This window comes from Drosophila subobscura, chromosome J (genome assembly GCF_008121235.1).
Source record: "Drosophila subobscura isolate 14011-0131.10 chromosome J, UCBerk_Dsub_1.0, whole genome shotgun sequence".
In the NCBI taxonomy this organism is placed as follows: Eukaryota; Metazoa; Arthropoda; class Insecta; order Diptera; family Drosophilidae; genus Drosophila; species Drosophila subobscura.
This window is the reverse complement of record NC_048532.1, coordinates 4,246,461-4,269,187: the sequence shown is the minus strand read 5'-3', so window position 1 is coordinate 4,269,187 and position 22,727 is coordinate 4,246,461. Positions and strand designations below refer to the sequence as shown.

The 22,727-nt window shown below is 43.0% G+C and overlaps 2 protein-coding genes across 3 annotated transcripts in view; one reads left to right on the top strand and one right to left on the bottom strand.

Annotated features, from left to right (window-relative positions):
* The window catches only part of LOC117895768 (CUGBP Elav-like family member 4), a 272,251-nt gene that overhangs the window by 12,351 nt on the left and 237,173 nt on the right, over nucleotides 1-22,727 (top strand). The window lies entirely within an intron of this gene.
* On the bottom strand, nucleotides 709-1,067 carry LOC117895772. Its single transcript, XM_034803668.1, has one exon. It carries the CDS (start codon nucleotides 1,015-1,017, stop codon nucleotides 778-780), a length of 240 nt encoding a protein of 79 aa, XP_034659559.1. The 5' UTR covers nucleotides 1,018-1,067; the 3' UTR covers nucleotides 709-777.

Sequence of the window (22,727 nt, the reverse complement as noted above, 5' to 3'; positions counted from 1 at the left end):
TTGCTAATTGGCCGCCGACACAGACCTGACCTCGGGGTACAGGGAACTTCACTTGCCCATGCCAGACCCATCTGGTGATTGATTTGTATGGCTTAAGCTATATGTGCGTGAAACGCAACGATAAACGGTGTAAAATTAATTAGTCAGCTGTGGGACGTGGATATATAGCCAAACAATCTCCTCGATTCCTCCGACTGTCTGTCTGGCACTGGCTCTGGCCCTGAGCTTATAAATAAATAAATGACTCAAGCTTGTGCCACCTCCTGTTGCCAATTTTTAAAGCGTCCCAAAGGTGGCCTCTTTCAACTCTTTCAATTGCTACGGCATAAAGTTGGACCCGGTTCTCTTTTGGTTGATACAATTATTGACTTCAACCGTAAAAAGGACTCAAGAGAGCGAGAGAGAAGTATTTACGATAACAATTTTATTTTTGGCACCACACTCAACAAAAATTGTCGTCGCTCTGCTGGTCAACAGCCACAAGTTCAGAGATAATTTTCCGAACAGTCGCCGTCTTTCAACTGGAAAACTGCACTAACAATCTCCTCCAACGACTCCTCCGCACACAATGGCTTTTTATTGAGTGCCGAATAAAGTTTTCCTCCGTCTTCTTTTTGCTGTCCGTTGAAAGTGTTGCTAGGAAAGTATACTTCCATTGTGGTGGCAGAAGAATTGTTTAACAAAAATATACAAAAAATGTCAAATTTCTGGAGCCGTAACAATTTATTGTGGACCTTCACTTAAACTCTGTTGTAAAATAAATAGCAAATCTTGAATCTATTTCTTGATGGCCTTCCACGCACTCACTTGCATTTGGAGTGCCAGAAGACGTTGCTTCAGGTCGTCTGACACATTCTGGCCAGGATTCGACCAGCCCTGGTGCTCCGGCTGCCGCTGGATGTGGGACATCCTCAGGGGACTGGCGCTTCTTCCTTTCGAGGGACGCTCGATTATGGGGACGTGAGGGGCCCTGGGCGGCAGAGACTTCTTTCTGCGGGTTGTTGGATGTTTCAGCATAATTTTGCTTGGTCCTGCGTTTTTCAAAAGTAAATGTAAATCGACTAAAACAAAAATTTTATCGATGAAACAAGAATATGTTACTTTAATTCTATGTTTTTCTACTACAATCGGGAGTCTGTTATATTTGGGGAAGCGCTGCACAGAGCCAGCTTTGATGCCTGTCTACTTTGTTAGTAATTTCATTAGCCACACATATGTAATTCCCGGTCTCAGTCTGAGGGTCATTTGCCCAACGCAGCCACAAATGGAATTTTCAATTATCTGTCTATGGCTAAGTAGCTCATGATTTGCTTGAAACCAGAGAGCCGCTACTCATATGGTAGCCAGCTCCATGGAGAAACCGTCACAAACGCTCTTACTGGTTACTGCGCTCTCGTGTCACTGTAAGCTTCCTCCTTGTTATCCTTCTCAACCCGTTTACTGCTCAACTGTTGGCATAAAATGGAAAACTCCAGTGCTTCCCCTCGAGCCGAAGAGCTACTGCTTTTGCTGCTGAACTTTGTCCCTCCGGTGGGGACAACTTAAGTTATCTTTATGCCTCAAAAGGCCTACAACAGACGACTGTCTGTGTTGGGTTGGCGTGTGACTCGGTCTGGCTGTTGAACAAGTGCTGAGGATGAACTGCGCTGCACTGAAAGAAATTGTGCGGCGCATGTCCATATTCATCCAAATAGGGCCTGAAATCCCTGCGAGACTTGAGAGATTTCTGCGAGTGGGGGCCGGAGTTGTCTGGCAGCCTGTTGGGTCTGGACCCGCTTTAATATTTCAATTGAAATGCACAGCAGCACAATTAAAAATCAAGTCAAGTGATGCGTCCTATGCCAAGTGTTTGTTGTTTAAAAATGAAGCGCCATAAATGGCAAAGTTGTGGCAGCATCTCGTTCTCTGGTTGAGGAGGCCTCGAGGCCTCGTGGCGGTAACATCGTCAGGCTGAGCATCCACTCTGCCACCATCAGGGTACTGTTCACTGGTCCGGCTGCTGGCTGTATTTCTTTGTTGGTTTATGTGTCTTTTGCTGTGGACTTTTCCTCTTTTATGAAGAGTGCTCAGCCTGGCCATATTTTGCTTTCTTTTTCACTCTCTGTCTGTGTTTATTTTTTGTTTGCTGTGACGACCCCTTCCTTAATTTCTTGTGTGCTTTGACAAAAGAGCAATGGAAGAAGTTTCCACAAAAGATAAGATTACAATTAAAATGATTTATTAAGTCCGAGCCTAATAGAAGGGCATCCAAGAAATCTCCAACGGAATGAGGGACGCCAATTGGGCGATTAGATAATTACATTTAATTCGAGTATTTTCTTGAATATTTACTGGGCCATTAATGGGTCTTCCTAAAACTAAATGAAGGATAGAGCTCCCTAAAGTCTTGACAGCTGGAGCATTAAATGAAAATGACTGAATCCCGAGTCGAGTCCAACTGCTAGGCTACCCCGAGAGCGAGAAGCGGAATAGAATAATCGAATTTTGCTGCCAGATGCAAAATTTTTGCAGCTGCAAAATCTTTTATACAGTTCCGATTCCCATTCGCATTCTCATTCCCCCTGGTATCTGGTGAATCAGTGAAGCGTGTTTTTGGCATTTAACAAGCCAGCTGTCCAGCAATGGTTTCGACATGGCTCTCTCTCTCTCTCTCTTCGAAGTCCAGTCAAAAATGCCTTTAATTAAAAAAATGTTTGCAGCCGATCTTTGCATAATTTCATCTCAATAGTTTTTCAGCCAACTGTTTTTGACGTACACACACACACACACACACACACACACACACGTTCACGTACACAGACACAGACACGGACAGGCAGGCACTTAGGCAGCTGTTGGAGAGCCAGAGAGTGGGGAAACAGGACTGGTCGGATTGCCGGATTGCCGGATTGCAGGCGTCGACATGTGACAACTCATCAGGCCACGCACGCAAAGGGAAAAGCTTTGGTCACCTGCGTGTCTATATCCCTGTATCTCTGAGAGTGTGTCCCCATGTCCCATAGTCACTGTGTGTGCCCATGTGTGGTGCGAATTAGTGTCCCAATGTTGGAGAGTGAGAAAAAGAGTGTCCTGCCAGGCTATTGTGATATTTTTGCATTCGTCCGGTAGCCAACAGACAACCTGTTTCTCTGCAAGTGCTAATGGCTTTGGCAAATCAAAAGCGAGATGTGTCAATGGGCTCCGCAATTGAGTGGCAGGATAAACTCGCATCAGCACCACTCCACTCTACCATCCACCTTTACTCTTATTGCTAGCTGGTTTATAAATTTTGCTGAAAATATCATGAGAAATGTGGCATATGCGCAAAGGGAGAAAAACAAATCCAGACAAAGCTGAAAGCTTAGTCTAATAAGGTTGGTTTGTCCTACACAATGACAATATCCTGTAAAAATATAGATTTCCATGGTGCCTCAATTGGATACCATATCCTCTGCTGCAGCTTAAAACTATTGAGAGGTACCAAAATGAATACAATTTAACAATTGCTGCAGTCTGGCACAATGAATGGGGGAAGGAATGCATATTTTTGATGCTGAAAAATATTTGCAAATAAATTGCCAAAGCCAAGAGCATGCAGCCGTTTCAGAAGAGACCCCAAAAATGGCCAGCAAAACGCAAATGCAATTGCAGTTGTCCTAAAACCCTTCCCCACACCCTGCACCTCCCTCCATCCAAACATTCATCTGACCAACCCCCTGCCGTCGGCTGGCAGCGACGTAAATCTATTTCAGTTGAGGGATTTGTGCATGAAACATGCCGGACAGTTTAGAATTTCAGAGCTGATGCTGCAGCTACCGCTCCTCCTCCTTCTCCTCATCCCCTTCTGTAGGGCTGCTGCTGCTGCTGCTGTGTTGTGAGCGTCACACAGTCATGGTGCGTATGAGGAATCTTTGTTCCTATTTGTGGGAGTATTTCCATTGTTATACCCGGTACTCGAAGAGTAAATAGGGTATATTGTATTTGTGCGGATAACGGTTGTATGTAACGCACAGAAGGAAACGTTTCCGACCCCATAAAGTATATATATTCTTGATCAGCATCAATAGCCGAGTCGATTGAGCCATGTCTGTCTGTCCGTCCGTCCGTCCGTCCGTCCGTCCGTCTTGTTTGTCGGCTAGTTCTCAGAGACTATAAGAGCTAGAGCCACCAAATTTTGGCTCCAGACTTCTGTATGCTCACACTGAAACCAGTGTATTTCAAAATTGAGCCACGCCCCCTTCCGCCTTCGCAAAAGGGCGAAAACCTCAATCTACAATTTACAAGATAGCAGAAAACTAAAAACGTCATTCCGTAGGAAATGACCATATCTATCAGATCACCAAATTGGGATCCGATTGGATCATTATTATAGCCACAATGAAGAAATTAATTTGCAGTAGCCAAACCCACCCCGTCCCGCAGCATTCACACTCTGCTTCGTGCTGTTTATGGCCTCTCCCCCTGACACATCTCTGCCGCTGCCTCTGCCGCTGCCTCTGCAGTGTGTGTCTATAGGGGAGGGTGGCGAGCTAAAGGAGCGTGTTGGCGTGAGCAGTGTTGTTGATGTAGATGACAGATGAAGAAAAAATGCAAAATTTGACAAATAACCGCTAAAGTGCAGATGAGGTACTGAGTGCCGGGTATAAAAGTTGTGACGCGTTTCTCACACATCCCTATTTTATTTTTAATCCTTTTATAACCCTCTCTTTTTGATTAAAAATCTGCACTCCAAATTTATTTCATTTAATTTCTCGCTGCACTTGTTTGTCCAGAACAGGCAAAAGTATTTGAATTTTAATTTGCTTTGGCCCTACGAGCATAGAGGATCTCTCCCTAGTAATGCTGAGAGGAAAGGAAACTAAACTTCCACCCACAGATTTATTTCGACGCTCGTACATCAAATTGAATTGGTTTTCGTTGTCCATTTGGTTAGTTGTTGGCTGTTGGGGATTTTTCGTAAGTGAATGGTTTTTATTTAGTTCTGCGGCGATAGCCAGACTCCAAATCCAATAGGGAACTCACCAAAAGTGGTCTAGAAAGTGGTCCCAAAAAATAAAACACAAAGAGAGCGGGTCGACGTTTGTTTGTTTTCTTATTGAATGAATGGAATATTACATGAAGGGCTTATGCCAACTCGTACGAATTTCTACTCAAAGCTGCTTTCTTGCCAATGACTTTGTTTTGATAATAATAAATGAAATATTTTTGGGATTTGTATTGTCTTGGCGATCGACTAAAAACTAATTAATAATTATGAAGGGGTCAGTGGAACAGCAAGATTAAAGCAGTCTCCTTTTTAAAATTCCACCGATTTATTAAAGCAGGAAAATGCAAATGCCCAGACAAAGTACAACGAGCTGCCACATCCAATTGAGCATTTTGTTTGGCCCATTCTTTCCGTGTGAAGGGCACGGGCCAAGCCAACGGCCTTACCCGTTTTGCATCCCGTCGCCTCGCTGATTTGCATGCGAGGCTGAAAGGCGGCCGCTTGACAGGAGCGGAACAACGAGACCTCAAAGTCAGTCCTAGAGGGGAGTTCCCAATCCCGACCTGCCACTCCTTGTGCCGTCGCCGTCGTCATCGTCGTGCTATGTGTGACATTTGTTTGTTCAGACGGCACTCCTGGCGACAAATATAAATGTTAGTTACGCTACCAGAGTTTTGCTTGCCAAATTGCCCGTCAAGTTTCCCAGTTGTGGCTGAGACAGGGACTTGGCCTGGTAGTAGGGCTGAACGAAGGGTTAACTGGGACTGGGACTGGAGCTGGAACTGGGACTGAGACTGGCTGGGGGGCTATAAATATCTGAGTCCGCCGAGTCACATACAATTTGTCTGCGCCACCCACTCCGGCAAAACGGGTGCCTATTATCCTGCTTGATCAGTCAGATGTACGACCAGAGTGTATTCCCTTAAAGTTGCAGTACTGCCAGTCATCCTTTCCGTCAGCTGAGAGCTGCCCACTGACGTCATGGTGGAGTCTCCTCTCATTTCGGGGCTATAATCGAATTTCCAAACAGTTAGCCTGGCCATCCTTCGCACCCGGCCAAGTCGTCTGGTCCCTTGTGACTAAAATGGCAAATAGTTGGCCATTTTTCTTTTGTTTTTTGGCTCATTTACACGCACAAGAGCACAATCCCATACACTAGAAGATAGACGAGGGCGCAAATTGCGTGTCTGGCCATAAAATTGCCTCGTCCTGGCCGAAAACCTCAGTCTCAACCCTCAGTATCTGTAAAAGCAGATACGCCTCAAGGCCAGACCTATGTCCATTTCGTGTCCTGTTTGTTTTGTGGCTATCCTCTGGGCATTGACACTGATTTCTTAACATTTGTTTCAAACATCGCTTTAGATATTCTCCCCATTCGAGGCTTGCCCTTTTTGGGCTTTAGTGAATCTAATTTATTTTAAGTAAGCTTGTTAAAATATGTTAAAACGAGGAGCCAGAGGTGGGAGAATTTAACCACGTGACCCAAATTTCAGCACAGAGAAAGCCCCACACTGCATAGGAGCAGCCTGTTCTTCTTTTCGAACAGTATAGTATTTTTTGTGTAGATTTTTCCTTCCTTTGTGGCTGCCACAATCGCATACAATTTGCTCATTTCAACCGCACCAACGGAGTGTGCCACAGAGGGGAGTGGAAAGGCACTGCCGCTGGCGCTGGCGCCCATTGGGGCACTCACATAAATAGTAATTTGTGTAGTGCGTTTTTGTGGGCGCAGGTAGGCGTGTGCTTCACCGTTTTAGCTAAATTGCCGCCGTCCGGGGCAGCTCTCTCTAGCACACCCACCCACCCACACACACACATAGGAAAATGGGGGAAAAGCCGCTTAAGTTGCAGCCGAAACTGTTGGAGTGGAGTAGTGAAAGGGAGGAGTTGGTGGCATGGGAAGCACGATGACGAATTCTGATGACGAGGCCAACAACGACGTCGACGACGATTGCAAAATGTACTCTTTCAAAATCGAAAATGTAATGAAAACCGCAGGAAGTCTACGAGCATCTGGCCAGATCCCGACCAGCTCGATGGGTTCGGCCTAGTCACGTTGAATGGGATTGTTGAGCAGTGGAACAAACTAAAGCGAAAGTGTAAATATATAATTTATAGAGATTAGTCATAGATTTGGAGGAAATATTTGATCGATTGTGATTCGATTTTTTCAGATTTTATAGTTTCATGGTAGAATTTATTCCACGTGATTATCTTTGCACCCACTGTCCAGCGGCGCTGGCACAGCCAGGAAAGGCAGAGTTCTGAAAGGTGGCCCATAATCACCCACAACCACACTCCCAACCTTAGCCACTAGCAAATCCTTCTCCACAGCTGGCGCAAAATAAAACGTAGGCCACAATTGATCCAACTCGAGAGCCGAGAATTTGCCCAAATTAATGCCGGCCTGCAAATTGATAGTAAAATATATTTTTCCCCTTTTTTTCCTGCCCTTCCCGCCGGGGGGCTTACATCTTTCCACTCTCTTTTTTTGTGCATACTTTTAGCCGTAATAAAGTTGGCCGCTCAAACCACAAATAGAATTTTTGGCGCTTGTGGTTACCCCACGTGAGTATTAGTAACTCAGAGCGTGTGTGTGTGTGAATTTGAGTGTGTCAATGTGTGTGTGCGTGTTTAAATTGCACTCTCTCCGTGGCGTCATTACATATTCAAAGAGGCAGCTCACGTAGAGAATTTTTATGAAATTTTACTCGCTTCTAATGTAATCGTTATGCCTCTGGCCCCAACTCAAGTATCCCCCCGTTCTTCCCGTCATCTTCCTGCTTGCTGGTCCTGGACCGCATCCTGGGGCTTGTCATTTAAGAACGCATAAAATAAATGGCCTGTGTTTAAGCGTTCCCGCCACAGAGATACTTACCAGACATAGCCTCCTCCTGGCGTTGCTCCGCTGCCACAACTCGTGTCCACAACTGGATGGGACCGGTGGGCAGGTGGAATCGATAGTGAGGGGATCAAGAAACAAAAACTCTGATGTGTTGGCGATCGTTGCCACCAGTTGTCCCTATAATTGTGTATCTTCTTAAGTTCCAAACACGCATGGTGCAGTCAACAACAAATTATATCCATTAAAAATGTTACAGAATATTCAATACGTTTGGCTATTTAAATACTGCCGCTTCTTTTGTTTCATTATTCAAATTTGATAGGCTCTCTTTTCGAATTAACATCCTTTTTTAATATCGATATATACTTTTATCGAATGACTTCCATCACAATAATGTACCAAAAAGCCGCTAGGTGGCGTGGCACTTCATTTGGGCAAAAAAAGGAACACAGGTGGCGTTCTTTTAACTTAAAGCGGCCTCTTGCGGCGAGAAGACAAACATCGCAGTGAAAAAAACAGTTTCGAACTTATTCTTACATTACATTCATATTTTACATTCACTAGACATGTGTTCTACATTTGAATTGTGTCCTTTTTTCGAAACTAAAAAGAAACAGATATAGGTAGTTCCTTCGACATGTTTGAAAGTAAATATCGGCAACTACATGTCAAATATAATGCAGAATATACTTTCGACTCAGTTAATTTAGCAGAAAAGCTTTCTGAATCTGTTAAGGCAACAGGTGGTTGTATTTTTGTTCCAATCAGCTTTTGCTGCTTCGTTAATACAAAAATATGTCCTCTTGGCACTTGCTACCGTGTCAAGATGAAATCGTCTGTAACTTATACCTTACGATCTGTACATCAAGATATGTAGGAAAGAATATTTACCATGTATAAATAAGGAGTAGGAATAATTGAGTTGAAACATTCTGCTTAGGAGGCGAATACTCTTTAATGGTCTAAGGAACCCTCTTCAAGGGTTACAACGAAAACGAATCACTTCTTTGCTTCACCCATGCTCGCCTTCAAACACACAAAGCAATAAATTTAATCAAGCGTATACAAGTTGACACCCTTTGAGCCAAGCAACTGATTTCACAGAATCCGCAATTTCCCTTCTAAGAACACACGTGCCGTCCGTCCGTCCTTCTCGTTCCTCGTTCTTCTTCAGTTGTTCAGTTGATCCCAAAAGCAGCCGCTGCGACAGCAACAATAAATAAATATAAAATCCCCACTAATTGAGTGCGATTTTCGAGCATCAATTTCATAAAGCAGAATTCCGACAGCAAAAAAAGGAAAGATTTCTATATATTTATGTATGTACATACATATGTATGAATGTTCATATGTACATATGTATGTACATATGTATGCGTGTATGTTTTTATAAATACGAGCAGATAGCAGAGGAGAGAGGAGTAAGGGCAGGAAACATGAAATATATGTTATAAATAAAAAAAGGACTCGACTCGACTGTGGCACTAAAAAGCTGTTGTTGCCAATCATATATACATTTTTTTGCTCTCCATCTCTCTCTCTCTCTCTCTCTCTCTCTCTCTCTCTCTATGGCTCCCAAAAACCAACAACAAGGACAACGGCACCAGAAGAACACGCGTATGACACAATCAGATACTCTTTCCTGTCTTATTTTCCCTCTCTGATTATTTGATTAAATTCGATTATCGGACAAGTAATCTTATTTGTAATATGATACAAATTTAGTTCATCCGGAATGTAAAGCTTTCATAACTTTCATATGCAAGGGTATCTATGGATTCGGTCTAAAGCTAGCCATTCTTTTTTTTTCCTTTATTTTTCTTTTTGAATTTTTCACATCTTTTCTACTCCTCCACTCAGACACACACCACATCCCGCAGACCCAACCTTTTACGGCTGCTGGGTGTTTCTCCTATTGGTTTTTCCTGCATTTTTGCAGCTGCTCTGAACAGAACTCAATAACAAATTATAACGTATTATAGCCATGGCAAACTGTTGCGTTGCTTAGCAATCGGCAAAGAGGGCCTCCCCGCAGAACCAGTCCCAGGACCCAGAAACGGCCCTCAACACAACTTTTTTCTCTCTGCCAACTATGGTGGCAGCAACAAAGTTGCCCGGGGTGATGTCGATGATGATGATGTGGCCCCCAGACCCGAGCCCACAGCTCCAGCCCCAGCCCCAGCTTCCAGCAGATTCCCATTCTGTCTCCCTTTTTTCCACCCACTTGTGATATTTTTGCTCTTGAGCCGGAGTTGTTGACGAGGTCGTTTTGTGTTGATTGCCTGCACTCCCGTTCCCAGACTTTGGTTTGCGTTTTGGGCTCTCGAATGGGGAATCATCCAGGAATCTGAAAAGGAGAGAGGAAAGGGGCGATAGGAGGATGCTGCCAGGATGGAAATATGAAGTGCTTCATAATTTTTACCTTTTATTTACCTTGTTTTTTTAGTTGTTTAACTCATGTTTTCCCCTCTTTCCGGCTATCTTCCACCGCCTTTACTTGTTTTTTATGCAATTTTTTTGTGCTGTTTATCTGCTGATAAAGTTGAGTTTTTAATTATGTGGCATAGATAGGTTTTTATCCACATAGACACAGACAAATTGTTGTAAAAAGTGGAAATTAGTTGTGAGCATTGCGAATTGTGTGGATTCCTATGATCAGGTTTTGGAAGAAAGAGGAAAATTCCAATGGCCCAACGGGTTTGACTGTAAGCAAAGTGCAGTAAAAATATTATAATGTACGACCAGAAAGCCTTTCCTTAGCAACCTTTCTCTCTTGTCTTTGATTTCCAAAAGGGCGATTTCGGATAATGTAGGAAGGAAAGGAAACGGGCCCAAATCCGCAGACCAAACCAGGAAAACGCGCTCAATAAATCTGATGGCCATTGAGGCGTAAAACGATTCTGGCTGGCTATCGATGACTGCTACTGTGCACCCACCACCCTCTCTCCTGATTAAATGATGAATTTATGAGTACAACTCACACAAAAGAAGATGGAAAGGGAAATGGGGAAATAGGGGAAGTAGGGGAAAATGCCAACTTTAACTATGCATTTCTTTTCGTTTGGCCAAGCCTCACCTGGCTGTATGCAACACTCACATTTTGCAGCTGCCTTGCAAACTGCTTCTCCGGCGATGCATCTATGCGTAAAAATCGTAGAAATATGAGAAATATTTGATTTGTTTATGGCACAAGTGGCCAGCACTTTGGATTTTGGTTACGACTACCCATTGGCATTGGGCAACCATAACCCCATACCCATTTCGATTTCGATTTAGATTCAGAGTCAGATTCCGAGCTGGATTCTATTCTTGCTCTCGGAATCAATAAGGCAAAAGGGCTGGCTGTGCGCAATTTGGCGTGTAATTTAGCATGTAACGATGATGGCCATAAAGGAACAGGAGCAGGACCAGATGCAAAAGAAGGGAGAAGGAGTAGCAGCAGCAGAACCAGAACCATGATGAGGATGAGTGTCCTGCCACTGACGCTGCCCCTTTCATTGTTGAACATTTATTAGTTAGACTTGCCATTGGCATTATGCATTTATGCTTCATTGATGCGCAATTTCTCTCCTCAACTTTTTCGCTAGTTGCTCACTCGCTCTCCCTTTCCCTCTCTCTCTCTTAATCTTTCGCCACTTCTCTCGCTGTCCCTTTCTCAACTCGAACTTAAATTGTCAATTTGTGGACGTCGTCGAAAGTATTTTCTTATAGTAATTCTCTGCTCGGCTGGCTTTTGCACAACTTTTCTTGCTGAGGCAAAAATTTTAATAAAGTTAACAACTTTATTGAAATCGTAAAAAAAGTTTCTCTTCTTCTCTATATCTACTATATATCTCTCTCTTTTTCGCCGCTTTATACATATATTTTGATTCATAACTTTTCGTATTGCCTCTTTTTCAACACTTGGCTTGCTGTTTCGACCATTTTGCACATTTGATGAGAAAATTCTTGAGCTAATTATGTCTGCTTCGTTGTGCACACACACACACACACACACACACACACACAAAGCTGGTGAAAGAGAGGTGTAGAAGTAATGGCAAATGGAGTCGTCCGTCGTCCGTCTCACGGCTTCCGTGTCCCGCTTTGGGTCTCTTCATATTTCCATTGCTTTCTGACTCTCAATAAAATAGCAATTTGTAAAATTTCGAAAATTTTTGCGGCTTGTTTGCAGCTGCGTCTGTCTCTCTCACTCTTACAAAGATGGCTATGGCCACACATACATACATATGTGTGTCTCTCTCTCTTCGTATGGGTGTGTAGGGGTGGTTGAATTCATTGAACTATGGGGAATTTGACCACTTTTGGTGGCAAAAATTAATAACATCCAAACGAAAAAATATTTTTAAAATTAGTCTTTTGATATAAGCTCACATTAGTGAGAGGAATGTATAAAAATAGACGTGGCAACGCCTTCAGTTTAAAATGGCAAATTTATTTTATTTTTAAATTGTATATTATATAAAAAAAAAAAGATATGCTGCATTTTTTTAAATCGAAAACTACAAGACAATCGGATTTTTGCATTGACTTCCATGCATGTTGCAAGCAGCTTATTTTCTCTGATTTAAAGAAATTTTGCAGAGATGCTGCAAGTGTCTCAACTTTATTATAATTTTACGATTGTAAATGAATTTAGCCAATCTGCACATTTTCGTTCGAAATGTCTCAAGTTTCAAGTGCAATTTTAGAAATTAATCGAAAAACGGTTAAGCTAATTTCTGCAAAGGATCTTGAAAGACACCTTATCATTCTCAAATTAGTGATTTAGTAAGGACCATTTAATCTGTCCAAAAAAAAAAACATAATTAAAACCTCTCTGATGTGGCTGCGGAGTAAAACTTTACCTTAAATTTTTTAATTTGAAATTTTATACTATTTTTAAGTTGCAAGAAATTATTTTCGTAATAACAGACTTTGCTCCCGCTACCTAACAGCACTGTTAAAAATCTGATAGCTTAAGAGTGGCAGGCTCTATTAAATTTTGGACTACATGACTTCGAATTTCAGATACTTTTGAAAAATGGTGTTTGGCCAGAAAAAGTAGTCGAATTCCCCATTGTTTCCTGCTCAGTCGTCAAATAGCTGCTGAGATGAGACGACCCCATGCCCGAAAGTTGGGTTTCCCGAAAGCGTTCGCAGGGTGCTACTGTGACCTTAGCTTATATGCCACCACATATAGTACAACCCAGCGAGAAGGAGAACATAATTAAAGGCCAACCGTCAGCGGCTTGGTTGAGATGTGCCACAAAAATTCAAATTCGATCAATCAGGCCGTTACTCCAATGCCGTGGGACTGGCAAACGAACAGTCAGGCAGGAAGGGAGCTCGTCAAAGCTCGACTAGGATTGGGGGCCTGCCAAGTAACATTTGAGAAAATTGATTTGATTTGATTTTAGATTTGCCACTCGCCCTACATACCACCATACAGGATGCTCGGCTATATATGTATGTACATAAGTAATTCGCATTTTCAATCAAATGCTGAGGAAGTGTGTTGGGCCAGGGAGGATGTTGAAACAAATTGCTGCAAATTTTTGTGCGGCGCCTTCGAGTCTGCTCTCAGCACCAGGCCTGCACTGTTCCGAGGCATGGAAAATAAATTGATTTAGTTTACAAATATATTCAGCATTTGTATGTTATCTGTGCTGTGCGTTCGTTTGTCAGAAGAAATTAAAGTAATGATCATTCGAGAGTGTGGCCGTGTCCGTCCTGATAACTCTGTCTGTCTGTCAACACTCTGTATGTGTAATCATTTCTCTTCTTGGAAGCTGGCCTAAACAAATTTAATTAATTTACAACTGAGTTTTTCCCGGCAGCTGCTGCTGCTGTTGCTGCTCCCCTACAGCTTGGATAACTCGATTCAACAAATGCAAATTGATTTAAATAATTTTTATGAGGAGCTGGGCGGGCCCCAGATGAGCAAAGCTGTTGTCGAATCTATGCAAATTTGTAGTTCTTCTATTTATGCAAATATTTGCACATCTCAGAGAGGCTGAGGTTTTCGCTCAAAGTACAACTATTTTATAACGCTTTTAAATGCTCTATCGAAGGCACAGGAGTAAGTAACTCTTTTCTTGAAAAGCATGAAAGAAACAGAGTACAAATATTCAAACAGAATATGAAATTTCCTATATACATATATCTGAGGAATACCGAATACCTGCTGCCAGCAGTCATTTTTCATTTGGTAATTGATCTACCCTTTGCCACGCTCCCTAAAAAGGTAACCGCAAGCATTCCCCCCGTGGGTAATCGCACAGAAACCGCAGGCAGCAGGCAGCAACCATAAGGAATATTTCTGGCAAACAAATCTGCATGTCACTTTGGCTCCTCCTTCTCCCCTGGCAGCTCCTTTTAGCTAGTTCTTCCTCTATCCCTCCCTCTAACAGAATCCCTCTTCTTTGCCTTTTTTCATTGAAACGCCTTGCAATTTCTTGCTTGTCACAAGGTCTCCTTTCCCTCCACCTCTCTCCTCTCTTCTCTCTATGTACCCATCTGCAACTCCATCTTCATCTGCAGCTTGGCTGTTGCTTTATGCATGACATTTAATCAAGTTGACGACTGCATTTGATGCCACAAATATTTCAAAATGACGCAAGACAGCCAGTGCAAGGTGTGTGTGTGTTGGTGTGGGTGTATGTGTGTGAAAAGTTGCATATTAAACGCAGACAGGGAAGCCAAAGGCTGCCAGCGACTTTTGCCGCAGTTAATGCAATTTCCCGTCGACCCGCCACGCCCTGCGCCACCACCCGCTGTGCGCGATAATTCAAGCGGAAACGGAAGTGCCAACGTCAAAAGCCGCAAGCAGCAGAAATTCAACAAAATGGAAACTATTAAATGCACTGAATTCGAGATTCTCGACCTGCCCCAAAAGACCTGCCCCATCAGTCGCTTTCTTCTGCAGCTTACATTTAACAATCTGCATGGGAGAGAGCATGATGCAGTCCTCTACGACGAGGTGATGCTCTAACTGGATCTGGGATTAATTTAGACGATCGCACCTCTCTTGAGTTTCATCGCATCAAGCCTGATGCCGCATCTAGCCTCGGCTACAGTTTTCTGTACAATCTTTTTCTTAGGGTATTCTCTGTCCGAGAGGATAAGCTGTCTTATTTAAATGCTTGTTGTCTGCCGCCTGCATTTAATGACATCTGTCCCTGCGTGTCCTGTGCTCCGCATCCTGTATTGTGGCATGCCACTCGGATAAGTTATTTCATATAATAAACTCCCCGCTCACGCAGAAGGCGAGCCAGAGGCGAGCGGGGGCAAAGATGACTTAATGAAAACCGCAAATTGTTTGAGTTTGTCTTCGCAACACCACACCCCTGCCACACCCCACCGCACAATGCAAATTAAAAAATACCTGCTAACAAAAACAGGTAACAGCTAACAGTAACCAGAAACCACTGGAACTGGATCTGGCAGGGTTCAGGCAGATGAGGCAGCCAACTGTTAGCTGCGGCTTGTTATTAATATTTATCTTTGGTAATTTTAGGTATTTTTTAATAACAAAAGCCAAGGGAAATGTTGTCTGCATTTTCCTTTTTGTTTGATGCCCGTTCCCATCCCTTCACTGCCCGTAGTTGGAAGTGCGCCTGAGGTCTCTGTGGAAAAGCCAAGCGCTTCGCCTGGACTTGGAGCTGGTCGGCGAGGGGCTAGACTGGACTGCTTCCAAAGTCGAAGGGCAAATATTTGCCTAGTTCTGCATTGGAGAAAGTTTTTGCCTGATGCCTGGGAAAACTTACTTTTCTGCGGTTTAGCAATTGAAATGCTGCGGCTTCCTCTGCCGAGCATGGAAATAAGGCAAAACTGACCCAGAAGGATGGCCGGTAGGTGGAGCAGAGAGTGCTTCAATTTTTCACCTCCTGATTAATTTTACGAGTTTTTCCCACATCGTTTTCCACTCGACTGCCCAGGCCACTCTAATTACCCGGGCATCTGCAATAACAGTTTATCAATAACATCCTCCGGCTTAACGCATTGAGTCGGCAACTAATGTGCCTCGACCCGAGAACGGCTATGGCTACGGCTACGGCCCTCTCCTCTTCGGGCGTACACACAAAAACTTGTCGAACATTTCACGCTGCATTGAGCAGGCTGCCAAGCAAACTGTACTCTCAATCATCGCAAAACAAAAACAAAAACGACAAAAAAAAAGAGCGAAACTTTGTAGTTAATTTTAAAAATTGTTTCGATGGGAAAGAAGGAAGCGATAGACACTCATAAACTCAATCATATCACCACTTGCCTGCTTAATGTGCCATGCAGTAAATTTTCCATATGGCAGAGTGCAAGTGCAGTGCGAAAAAATGTGCAGCTCTTCTTGATGCTGTAGTATGCCTTCAGTGTGCGTGCAGCAGGAGGAGGCTGGGTGGATAGACTTCACAAAGCGCAGCAATTAACGTGGCCGAGAAGCAGTCGTGCTGCAACCGCAGTCCAGTCATTGGCATTGGCTTAATTTCCATGGAGTCCTGGGTCTCTCCCTCTGCCTCTCTCTCACTCTATATCTCCTCCCCATCCTATGGGTCTGGCTTCTGCCTCGGCTGTTTATCTTGTGCGTTGAATTTTTGGCTCACACAGATACTCATGCACACCCCGCCTCGGGAAAATTGAAAATACGCATTGCAAAAGAGCTGTCCTCGCCTCGCTCCGAACCCCTGGCCTCCTATACGCAATGAATGACTCGCATCCAATGAGGCAATAATCCATAATAACAATGGTTCGTCGGACGAGCGCAGGGAGAAAGAGAGAACAGCAGAAATTGGGAGAAAGAGATGCCTGAAAAACAATGCACGGCATTGATTGTGCGTCCACAGCAACACACGACTGTTGCTCGCTGATTTAAATGCCAGTCGGAGCCCGAAATAGCACTTGACTTTTGTTTCATAAGCAGTTAGAAGGAGTGACTGAGAAAGAGGTGGGGTAGAAGTTGGGGGGAAACAAGCAAAAATTAACTTTATGCAACTGTTGTACAGTCAGCTATGTTTAAAAGTCTTTTTGTACTAGGATCTGTGCTTTATTTTGGAACAGACAAATCCCACTTCTAAACCTCTTAGTCCTCTCTGCCGGAACCGCTCCCTTTTGGGCTCAAGTGGAAAACTATTTGCGGCAATTATGTTGGCATTAAAACCCAACCGCACATGCAAAACTAAACTATGCTCGCAAAATCTGCAAGTTTATGAGGAAAAGATCGAGAACATTTCCCAAATTATTGGCAGGCAAAAATTCACTAAGCTGGCAGCTCTCCACTCTACTCCACACACAACTCTCAACTCGATTCGACAAGTCGAGCAGACACGAGTAGCATTGGCAGTGAAGCGAAGGACGGAACGAGGGAGGTGAAAGTGCAAACATGTTAATAGGTTTTCAAAATTATTCAACTTTTGTTGGAGCTTTAGGGGGGAAGCGATGCAAAAAAAGAAGGAAAGTGAGCTGCAAAATAACCAAAATAATATGCCAAACAAAATGAGTTGGCAAAATAGTTAAGCAGCTTTCTGCTCGACCGAGTTTTGTGGCTACATGGAGTGGAAAGGCTCTCTAGTAAGGAATTAAATCCCTCTCCAAGAGTAGCACATAACAAATGATGTTATAACAGTAAGGACCAAAAGTAAATTTCTACATAAATAAATGTTATAAATTCAAATATTCGAAAGGAATCAAGAATAATTTTTCAACCAAATCCAATTAAATCAATAAATTGGCATATTTTAATCCGTTTATTCATAAAAAAACTTGAGCTTCTCCCATTGAGATTACCGCCAGAAGATGACTGATTGTTGAGCATCTCAAAGTTACTCCACTTTTATGCAAAATAGGCTGCCAAACTTTCTCTAAAGTATCTCCAACCCCACCCCTTTCTCTGTGTTTTCTTTTTGCAGGTAAGCGTCAGTCTGTGCCACCTATTCATTAAGAAACTGTAATTAGAATGGATCGGACGGAGACTGTTTTGTTATGACCCTAAAGGGGGGCCTAAGTATATGCAAATTAAAAGGCAATTCAAATTTTATGACCCAAAGTCGCGTAAATTTATAGCCGCAAGAGTTTCTTTTTCTGTTTCCGTTCGAATGTCCCTGCTTACCTTTAGTTTTTTTTTTGTGCCCCCGCATCCAATTAAAAGACAATTGAAAAATGCTTAAGCACATGAGACTAGAGGTATAGTCGTAAAGAGACTGAAATTACAGACCAGTAATTGCCTGAGAATATAGAGGAGGAGAGAGCCTTGAGGGACTGCCAGTTGGCACGCTCCGAATAAATAAAATATTGAATATGCCAAAGTATTTATGGGCTTTCCTCCCACTGTCTCTCTCTCCCGGCAGCTCCTCTGGAACATGTGTGGCAGATAGCTCTTTGTAAGTGTGTGTTTGTGTGTTTAGTAAATTAATTACTTCAGCCGAGCCGAAAAGGAAGGATGTAGGTGAAGGTCTCAGATGTGAGTGCGTGAGGAGATCACCGAAGTCGAAGTCGTGAGTGGAAACCTCCTTGGGAGATCACGAACGAGCATTTCCACTTGCCACACGATGCCAGCCAGAACAATAAGAAAACAGCATTTGTGAAAATTGGAAAATTCTCTTTGTTTGTATAGTGCGAAGAGAGAACCAAGAACAAGCCGAAGGACCATTGCAGAGCGGAGCAGAACAGACCAGAGCGAGCCAAAGCCAACCAAAGCTATTGCTATTAACTTGTTTTTCAATCTCGAGGCACGCCTCGTTTCTATTTGCTTCCTGCTGGTGCTCCTCCCGGCCCTTCTGCTCGTGCAGTCAGCCAGCCTCTGTGTCTATTGTTTTACAGGTGCTTTTTCATTGTTTTTTTTTTCCACCAACCTGTTTTCCATTGTTTGCTTGCATTGGGGTCGGTGGGGTATGGTGGAAAATCTACAAAAATAATTGCCACGGCAGGCAGCCATTTGCCATTTGGTGCGCTTTTAAGCTTCTCTTAAATGAAATTGTAATGAAATAGAAATGGAAATGAAAATGTATTTCTATGGCTTGATGTTTGGCCTGCCTCCCTGGCTGCCACTCCTTCTACTCTCGTAATTGCTTAGGATAAAAGTTGCATTTAGTTTTAATTCAATTAGTTTTGTTGTATGTGTGTGTGTGAGTGCTTTTCAGTGGGAAGTTTTTTGCAGAAAGTCTTGTAATGTACTTTGCCAAAGCTTCTGAGATCCAAGGCCTTCAAGGTGAATGCAAAACAATGCAAAAACGCTTATGCGGCTCATAAATTCATGGCCTACGGTTGCTTTTGTGCCAGAAATTGGTCCACCTCTTTCTTGGCTATGGCCCAAAAAAGGCTGGTAAATCCCAATACTAATTATATTTTGGGCGGCGGACAACAAAATGAATTTGCTTTTATTGCAGAACTTCAAAATCAACTTAAATCAATAAACTAATAAATACTTGACTGATGAATAATTGATGAATATAAATTCACATAATGACAGCGAATACCCAACAATATTCCTTATATGTTTAAAATAACCTTTGAACGGTATTATGGCATGTCGAATATAAATGTAAATGTATGTATGTATATTTTATTTTTTTAGGACTTTATCTTTTATTTGAGTAACCTTTTAAGTATTTAGAATATCTCTCGGAATATCTATAGACAAATATTTTTTCCAAAGTGTATTTGTAAATGGGTGAAACACTATTTCGGATTATGTTTTTCCTATTTTATATTTTCAATGCGGCTCTTTCTGGCTTTAAAATCAGCTGGCTATATTTCTCTGTCGTGCAGAATTCCTCTGCCTCCGTGCGTTGGTATTAACACACACAAACACAGACATACACTCTCGTATTCACAGAAGCACACACACATATGAGATATACCCACACAGATGTACGTCATTAGCAGGGCCATTGTTTTCGCACAACAATATGCTTATTATCTCCAATTTCCGGGCAAAATGCATAACAAATAAAATCAACAACAACGGCATTCACTCTACAGATGTGCAAGAGAAGGACAAAAATAGACAGAAAAGAGAGAGAGAGGGGAGAGAGTGAGAAATAGACAGACCGACAGGCGGACAGGCAGGCGATGGTTTATGGTTAGTGCCAGTTGAAACGTAAAGTTTGCATTTCATGGCAAGCGCCTAACTTTAGGTACTTAAGCCTAAGCCTCCTCCCAATTGGAACCATGGGAAGAGTGCCGAGCAGCGAATGGGACAAGGGGACCTGGGCAGGGACAGGAGCTGTAGCTGCAAACAATAAGCGCGCTAATTGAGGATAATATGTGTGCCGGCAATCCCCATGATGCCACCAGCTGCAAAAGATTCCTTTCCATTCGGATTTGATATACTCCAAGTCTGCAGGTTGTATATGTATATATGTACATACAAACATCAGAGGAAGTCTATATGTGGTTTATTTTCGCCCTCTTTCCTAATCCTACTTAATTAGCTGCCAACGAAGGCATTCGTTTGATGTAGCAGCACAGAAAAAATGCCAGAAAATATCTCATTAATTTGTTAAAAAAAAAATTAAAAACCAAAATAAACATAAAAATATGTAATATGTTTTTTGAGAATAATTTGCGTATGCCAGAGAGGAAAAAGAGAGAATGTGCGGGGTAGGGTGCACAAGCTACTTATGGCTACACGCTCCGGCAAACGTTTTCCTTTTGAGTTCTTTTCGGCTTTGGCCCACATGTGGAACAATTCCCATGAATGAAGCGAATGTTGCCTTGGCCTGTTCATTCGCAAGAAGATGATATCTTCTGTACTGACATCCCAATATCGATAGACATACCATATACATATGTATGTATCCATGTGTATAGCTACACCCACAATCAAGCCCACAATCGCCCACGTGGCCCCCTGCCTGGACGACAGGCTCATCAAACTGTTTTACAGCTCATGTGACATTTTAATTGAAAACCATACGCAAATTGGCTTTCCAAAAAATGTCCATAGCCCCAGCCTTGTCCATTAATATGACGCATACGCAACGTTGTCTCCGGCTGCCTTTTACTGTTGTCATAAATATTTTCGTAGGCCCCTGCCCTGCCCAGCCCAGCCCAGCCCTTCTTGGTCCTGCTCCAGGGCCATGTTTGCTGGGTTATCATTGCGGTCAGGACATAAATCACCAATGGGCCAAGCACCCACACACCCACACTCACTCACTCACACACACACACGCTTCATACACACAAACATGCTGCACCCAATTGTGGTGGAAGGGTGAAAGAGACGATTCGTCGTCAACATGCTTCACATCATTTTATTGAAAATTTTACCTGATTTATTGGCCGGCCAGTGTCCAATGAGGCGGCAGGGAAAGCAGGCTCAATTTGATATTGAATGATGATGTCTGATGCTGTTGCTGCTGCTGCTGGTCCCCGTTTCATTACGGAAAACGGCAGCTTAAACAACTTGTTAAAACAACGCCGCCAATAGCATCCATCATCAACTTTCACATTCAAGCGGATTAGACTCGGGAGAGACATTAAAGAATCAGCCAAAAACCTTTGCCGGCGAAATAATTATTAATATGATTACAGCTGGATTGGGCAAGACCAATGGGCGGATGGGCTGGCTCTATAACAGAGAAGTCATGGCACTCCAGACTGCACTTATCGTAAGGTAAATAAGCCACTTGTAACTCAAGTAGAACAGGCCCGGACAGGGACAGAGCCCCCGAACCTTCCTTATGTGTGCATGGACTGAGCTGCCCATGTATTTTTAATATCCCACCTCAAGTGTCTGCCTCAAGGGCCACCAAAAGAAAAAAAGATAGAGATACTGAGAGATTGGGAAGCTGCCTCTCACATATTCTCTTCCCCCCTTTTCAGACGACTTTTATCGGCCTTCAAGTGTTGGCAGTTCCACACGAGAACTGCACAGCCTTCTTTTGGACCCATTGTCTGTCTGTCTACCATTCCGTTGTCGGCGCTGTTGCTGCTGCTGCTGCTTCTGCGCCCACGGGACCCATAACCATAAACGCTCAATGTTGTTGCGGTGGCCCGTTCGGGAATGTGTCCCCTTCCTCCACTGAATCCTTTTGAATTGGTGCATTTAAAGGCACATGGAATTGGCCTTAAGATGTGTTTAGGCTAATTCGATGGCAATTGGATGAGGTTAAAGCAAATGTCCAGCTGAGTGACAGCTCTTTTAGCCTATACAAGTAAGTACTCGTTAAAATTATGTTCCGTTGCTCCCTGAAGAGACAGCATAATGAATACTTCTGGCCAAGTGGCTGCCACGTTCATACCAGTTCTCAACTCTTTTTCTATGGCTTTTTAGCCAGACTCTTAGAACTTGGAAACAATTGCAATGACCAACCGACTGCCAACAAAAAATTAAGACCCACCATTATGTGGCAGCTGATGAAGGCAATCATCGGAATAACACTGATGATGATGAAGATAATGCAGCTCTCCAGCAGACGACGACGCGACGATGCCAATTGAAAAATCTCCTCCTGTCTATTTTTCTTTCATTCCTTACTTCTTTTCAACACATTTTTTGTGGTTTTTTTCTCTGAAGCTTCTCTTTTGTTAGGGAAGGAAAATTGGAGGCAGAGGAGAGGGCTCAATTATGAAAGAAACGTTTATGCGAAAATTGCTGGTTAATTGTGCTGTACCCCCCGAAAACCCCTCCGCTCCACAGCCAAACACAAAACCGAATACTTACAAAATTGAAGTAGCCCGAGGAGTTTGGCTCAATTAAATTACTTGTGATTTAAATTTTAATTGTAGACGAAGGCAAATTGTCTCGCGGCTATCATCCTCAGTTTTTCATTTACATTTTCGTCTCTTTTTTGAAATGTCAAATTTACATAATAAGCTTGGAAATTGTTGTAGCTGCCGCGGGGTAGATGGGGGCTACTGACGCTTCACATGCCCAGAGAGACAGGTTTATAAGAAGTTCTTCGATTATTGCAGATCTGGTTGGGGGCGGATAGGGAATGC

Bases quoted from the DNA above. Each gene is read 5' to 3' on its own strand.
- LOC117895772 (XM_034803668.1), bottom strand. From the start codon at position 1,017: ATGCTGAAACATCCAACAACCCGCAGAAAGAAGTCTCTGCCGCCCAGG.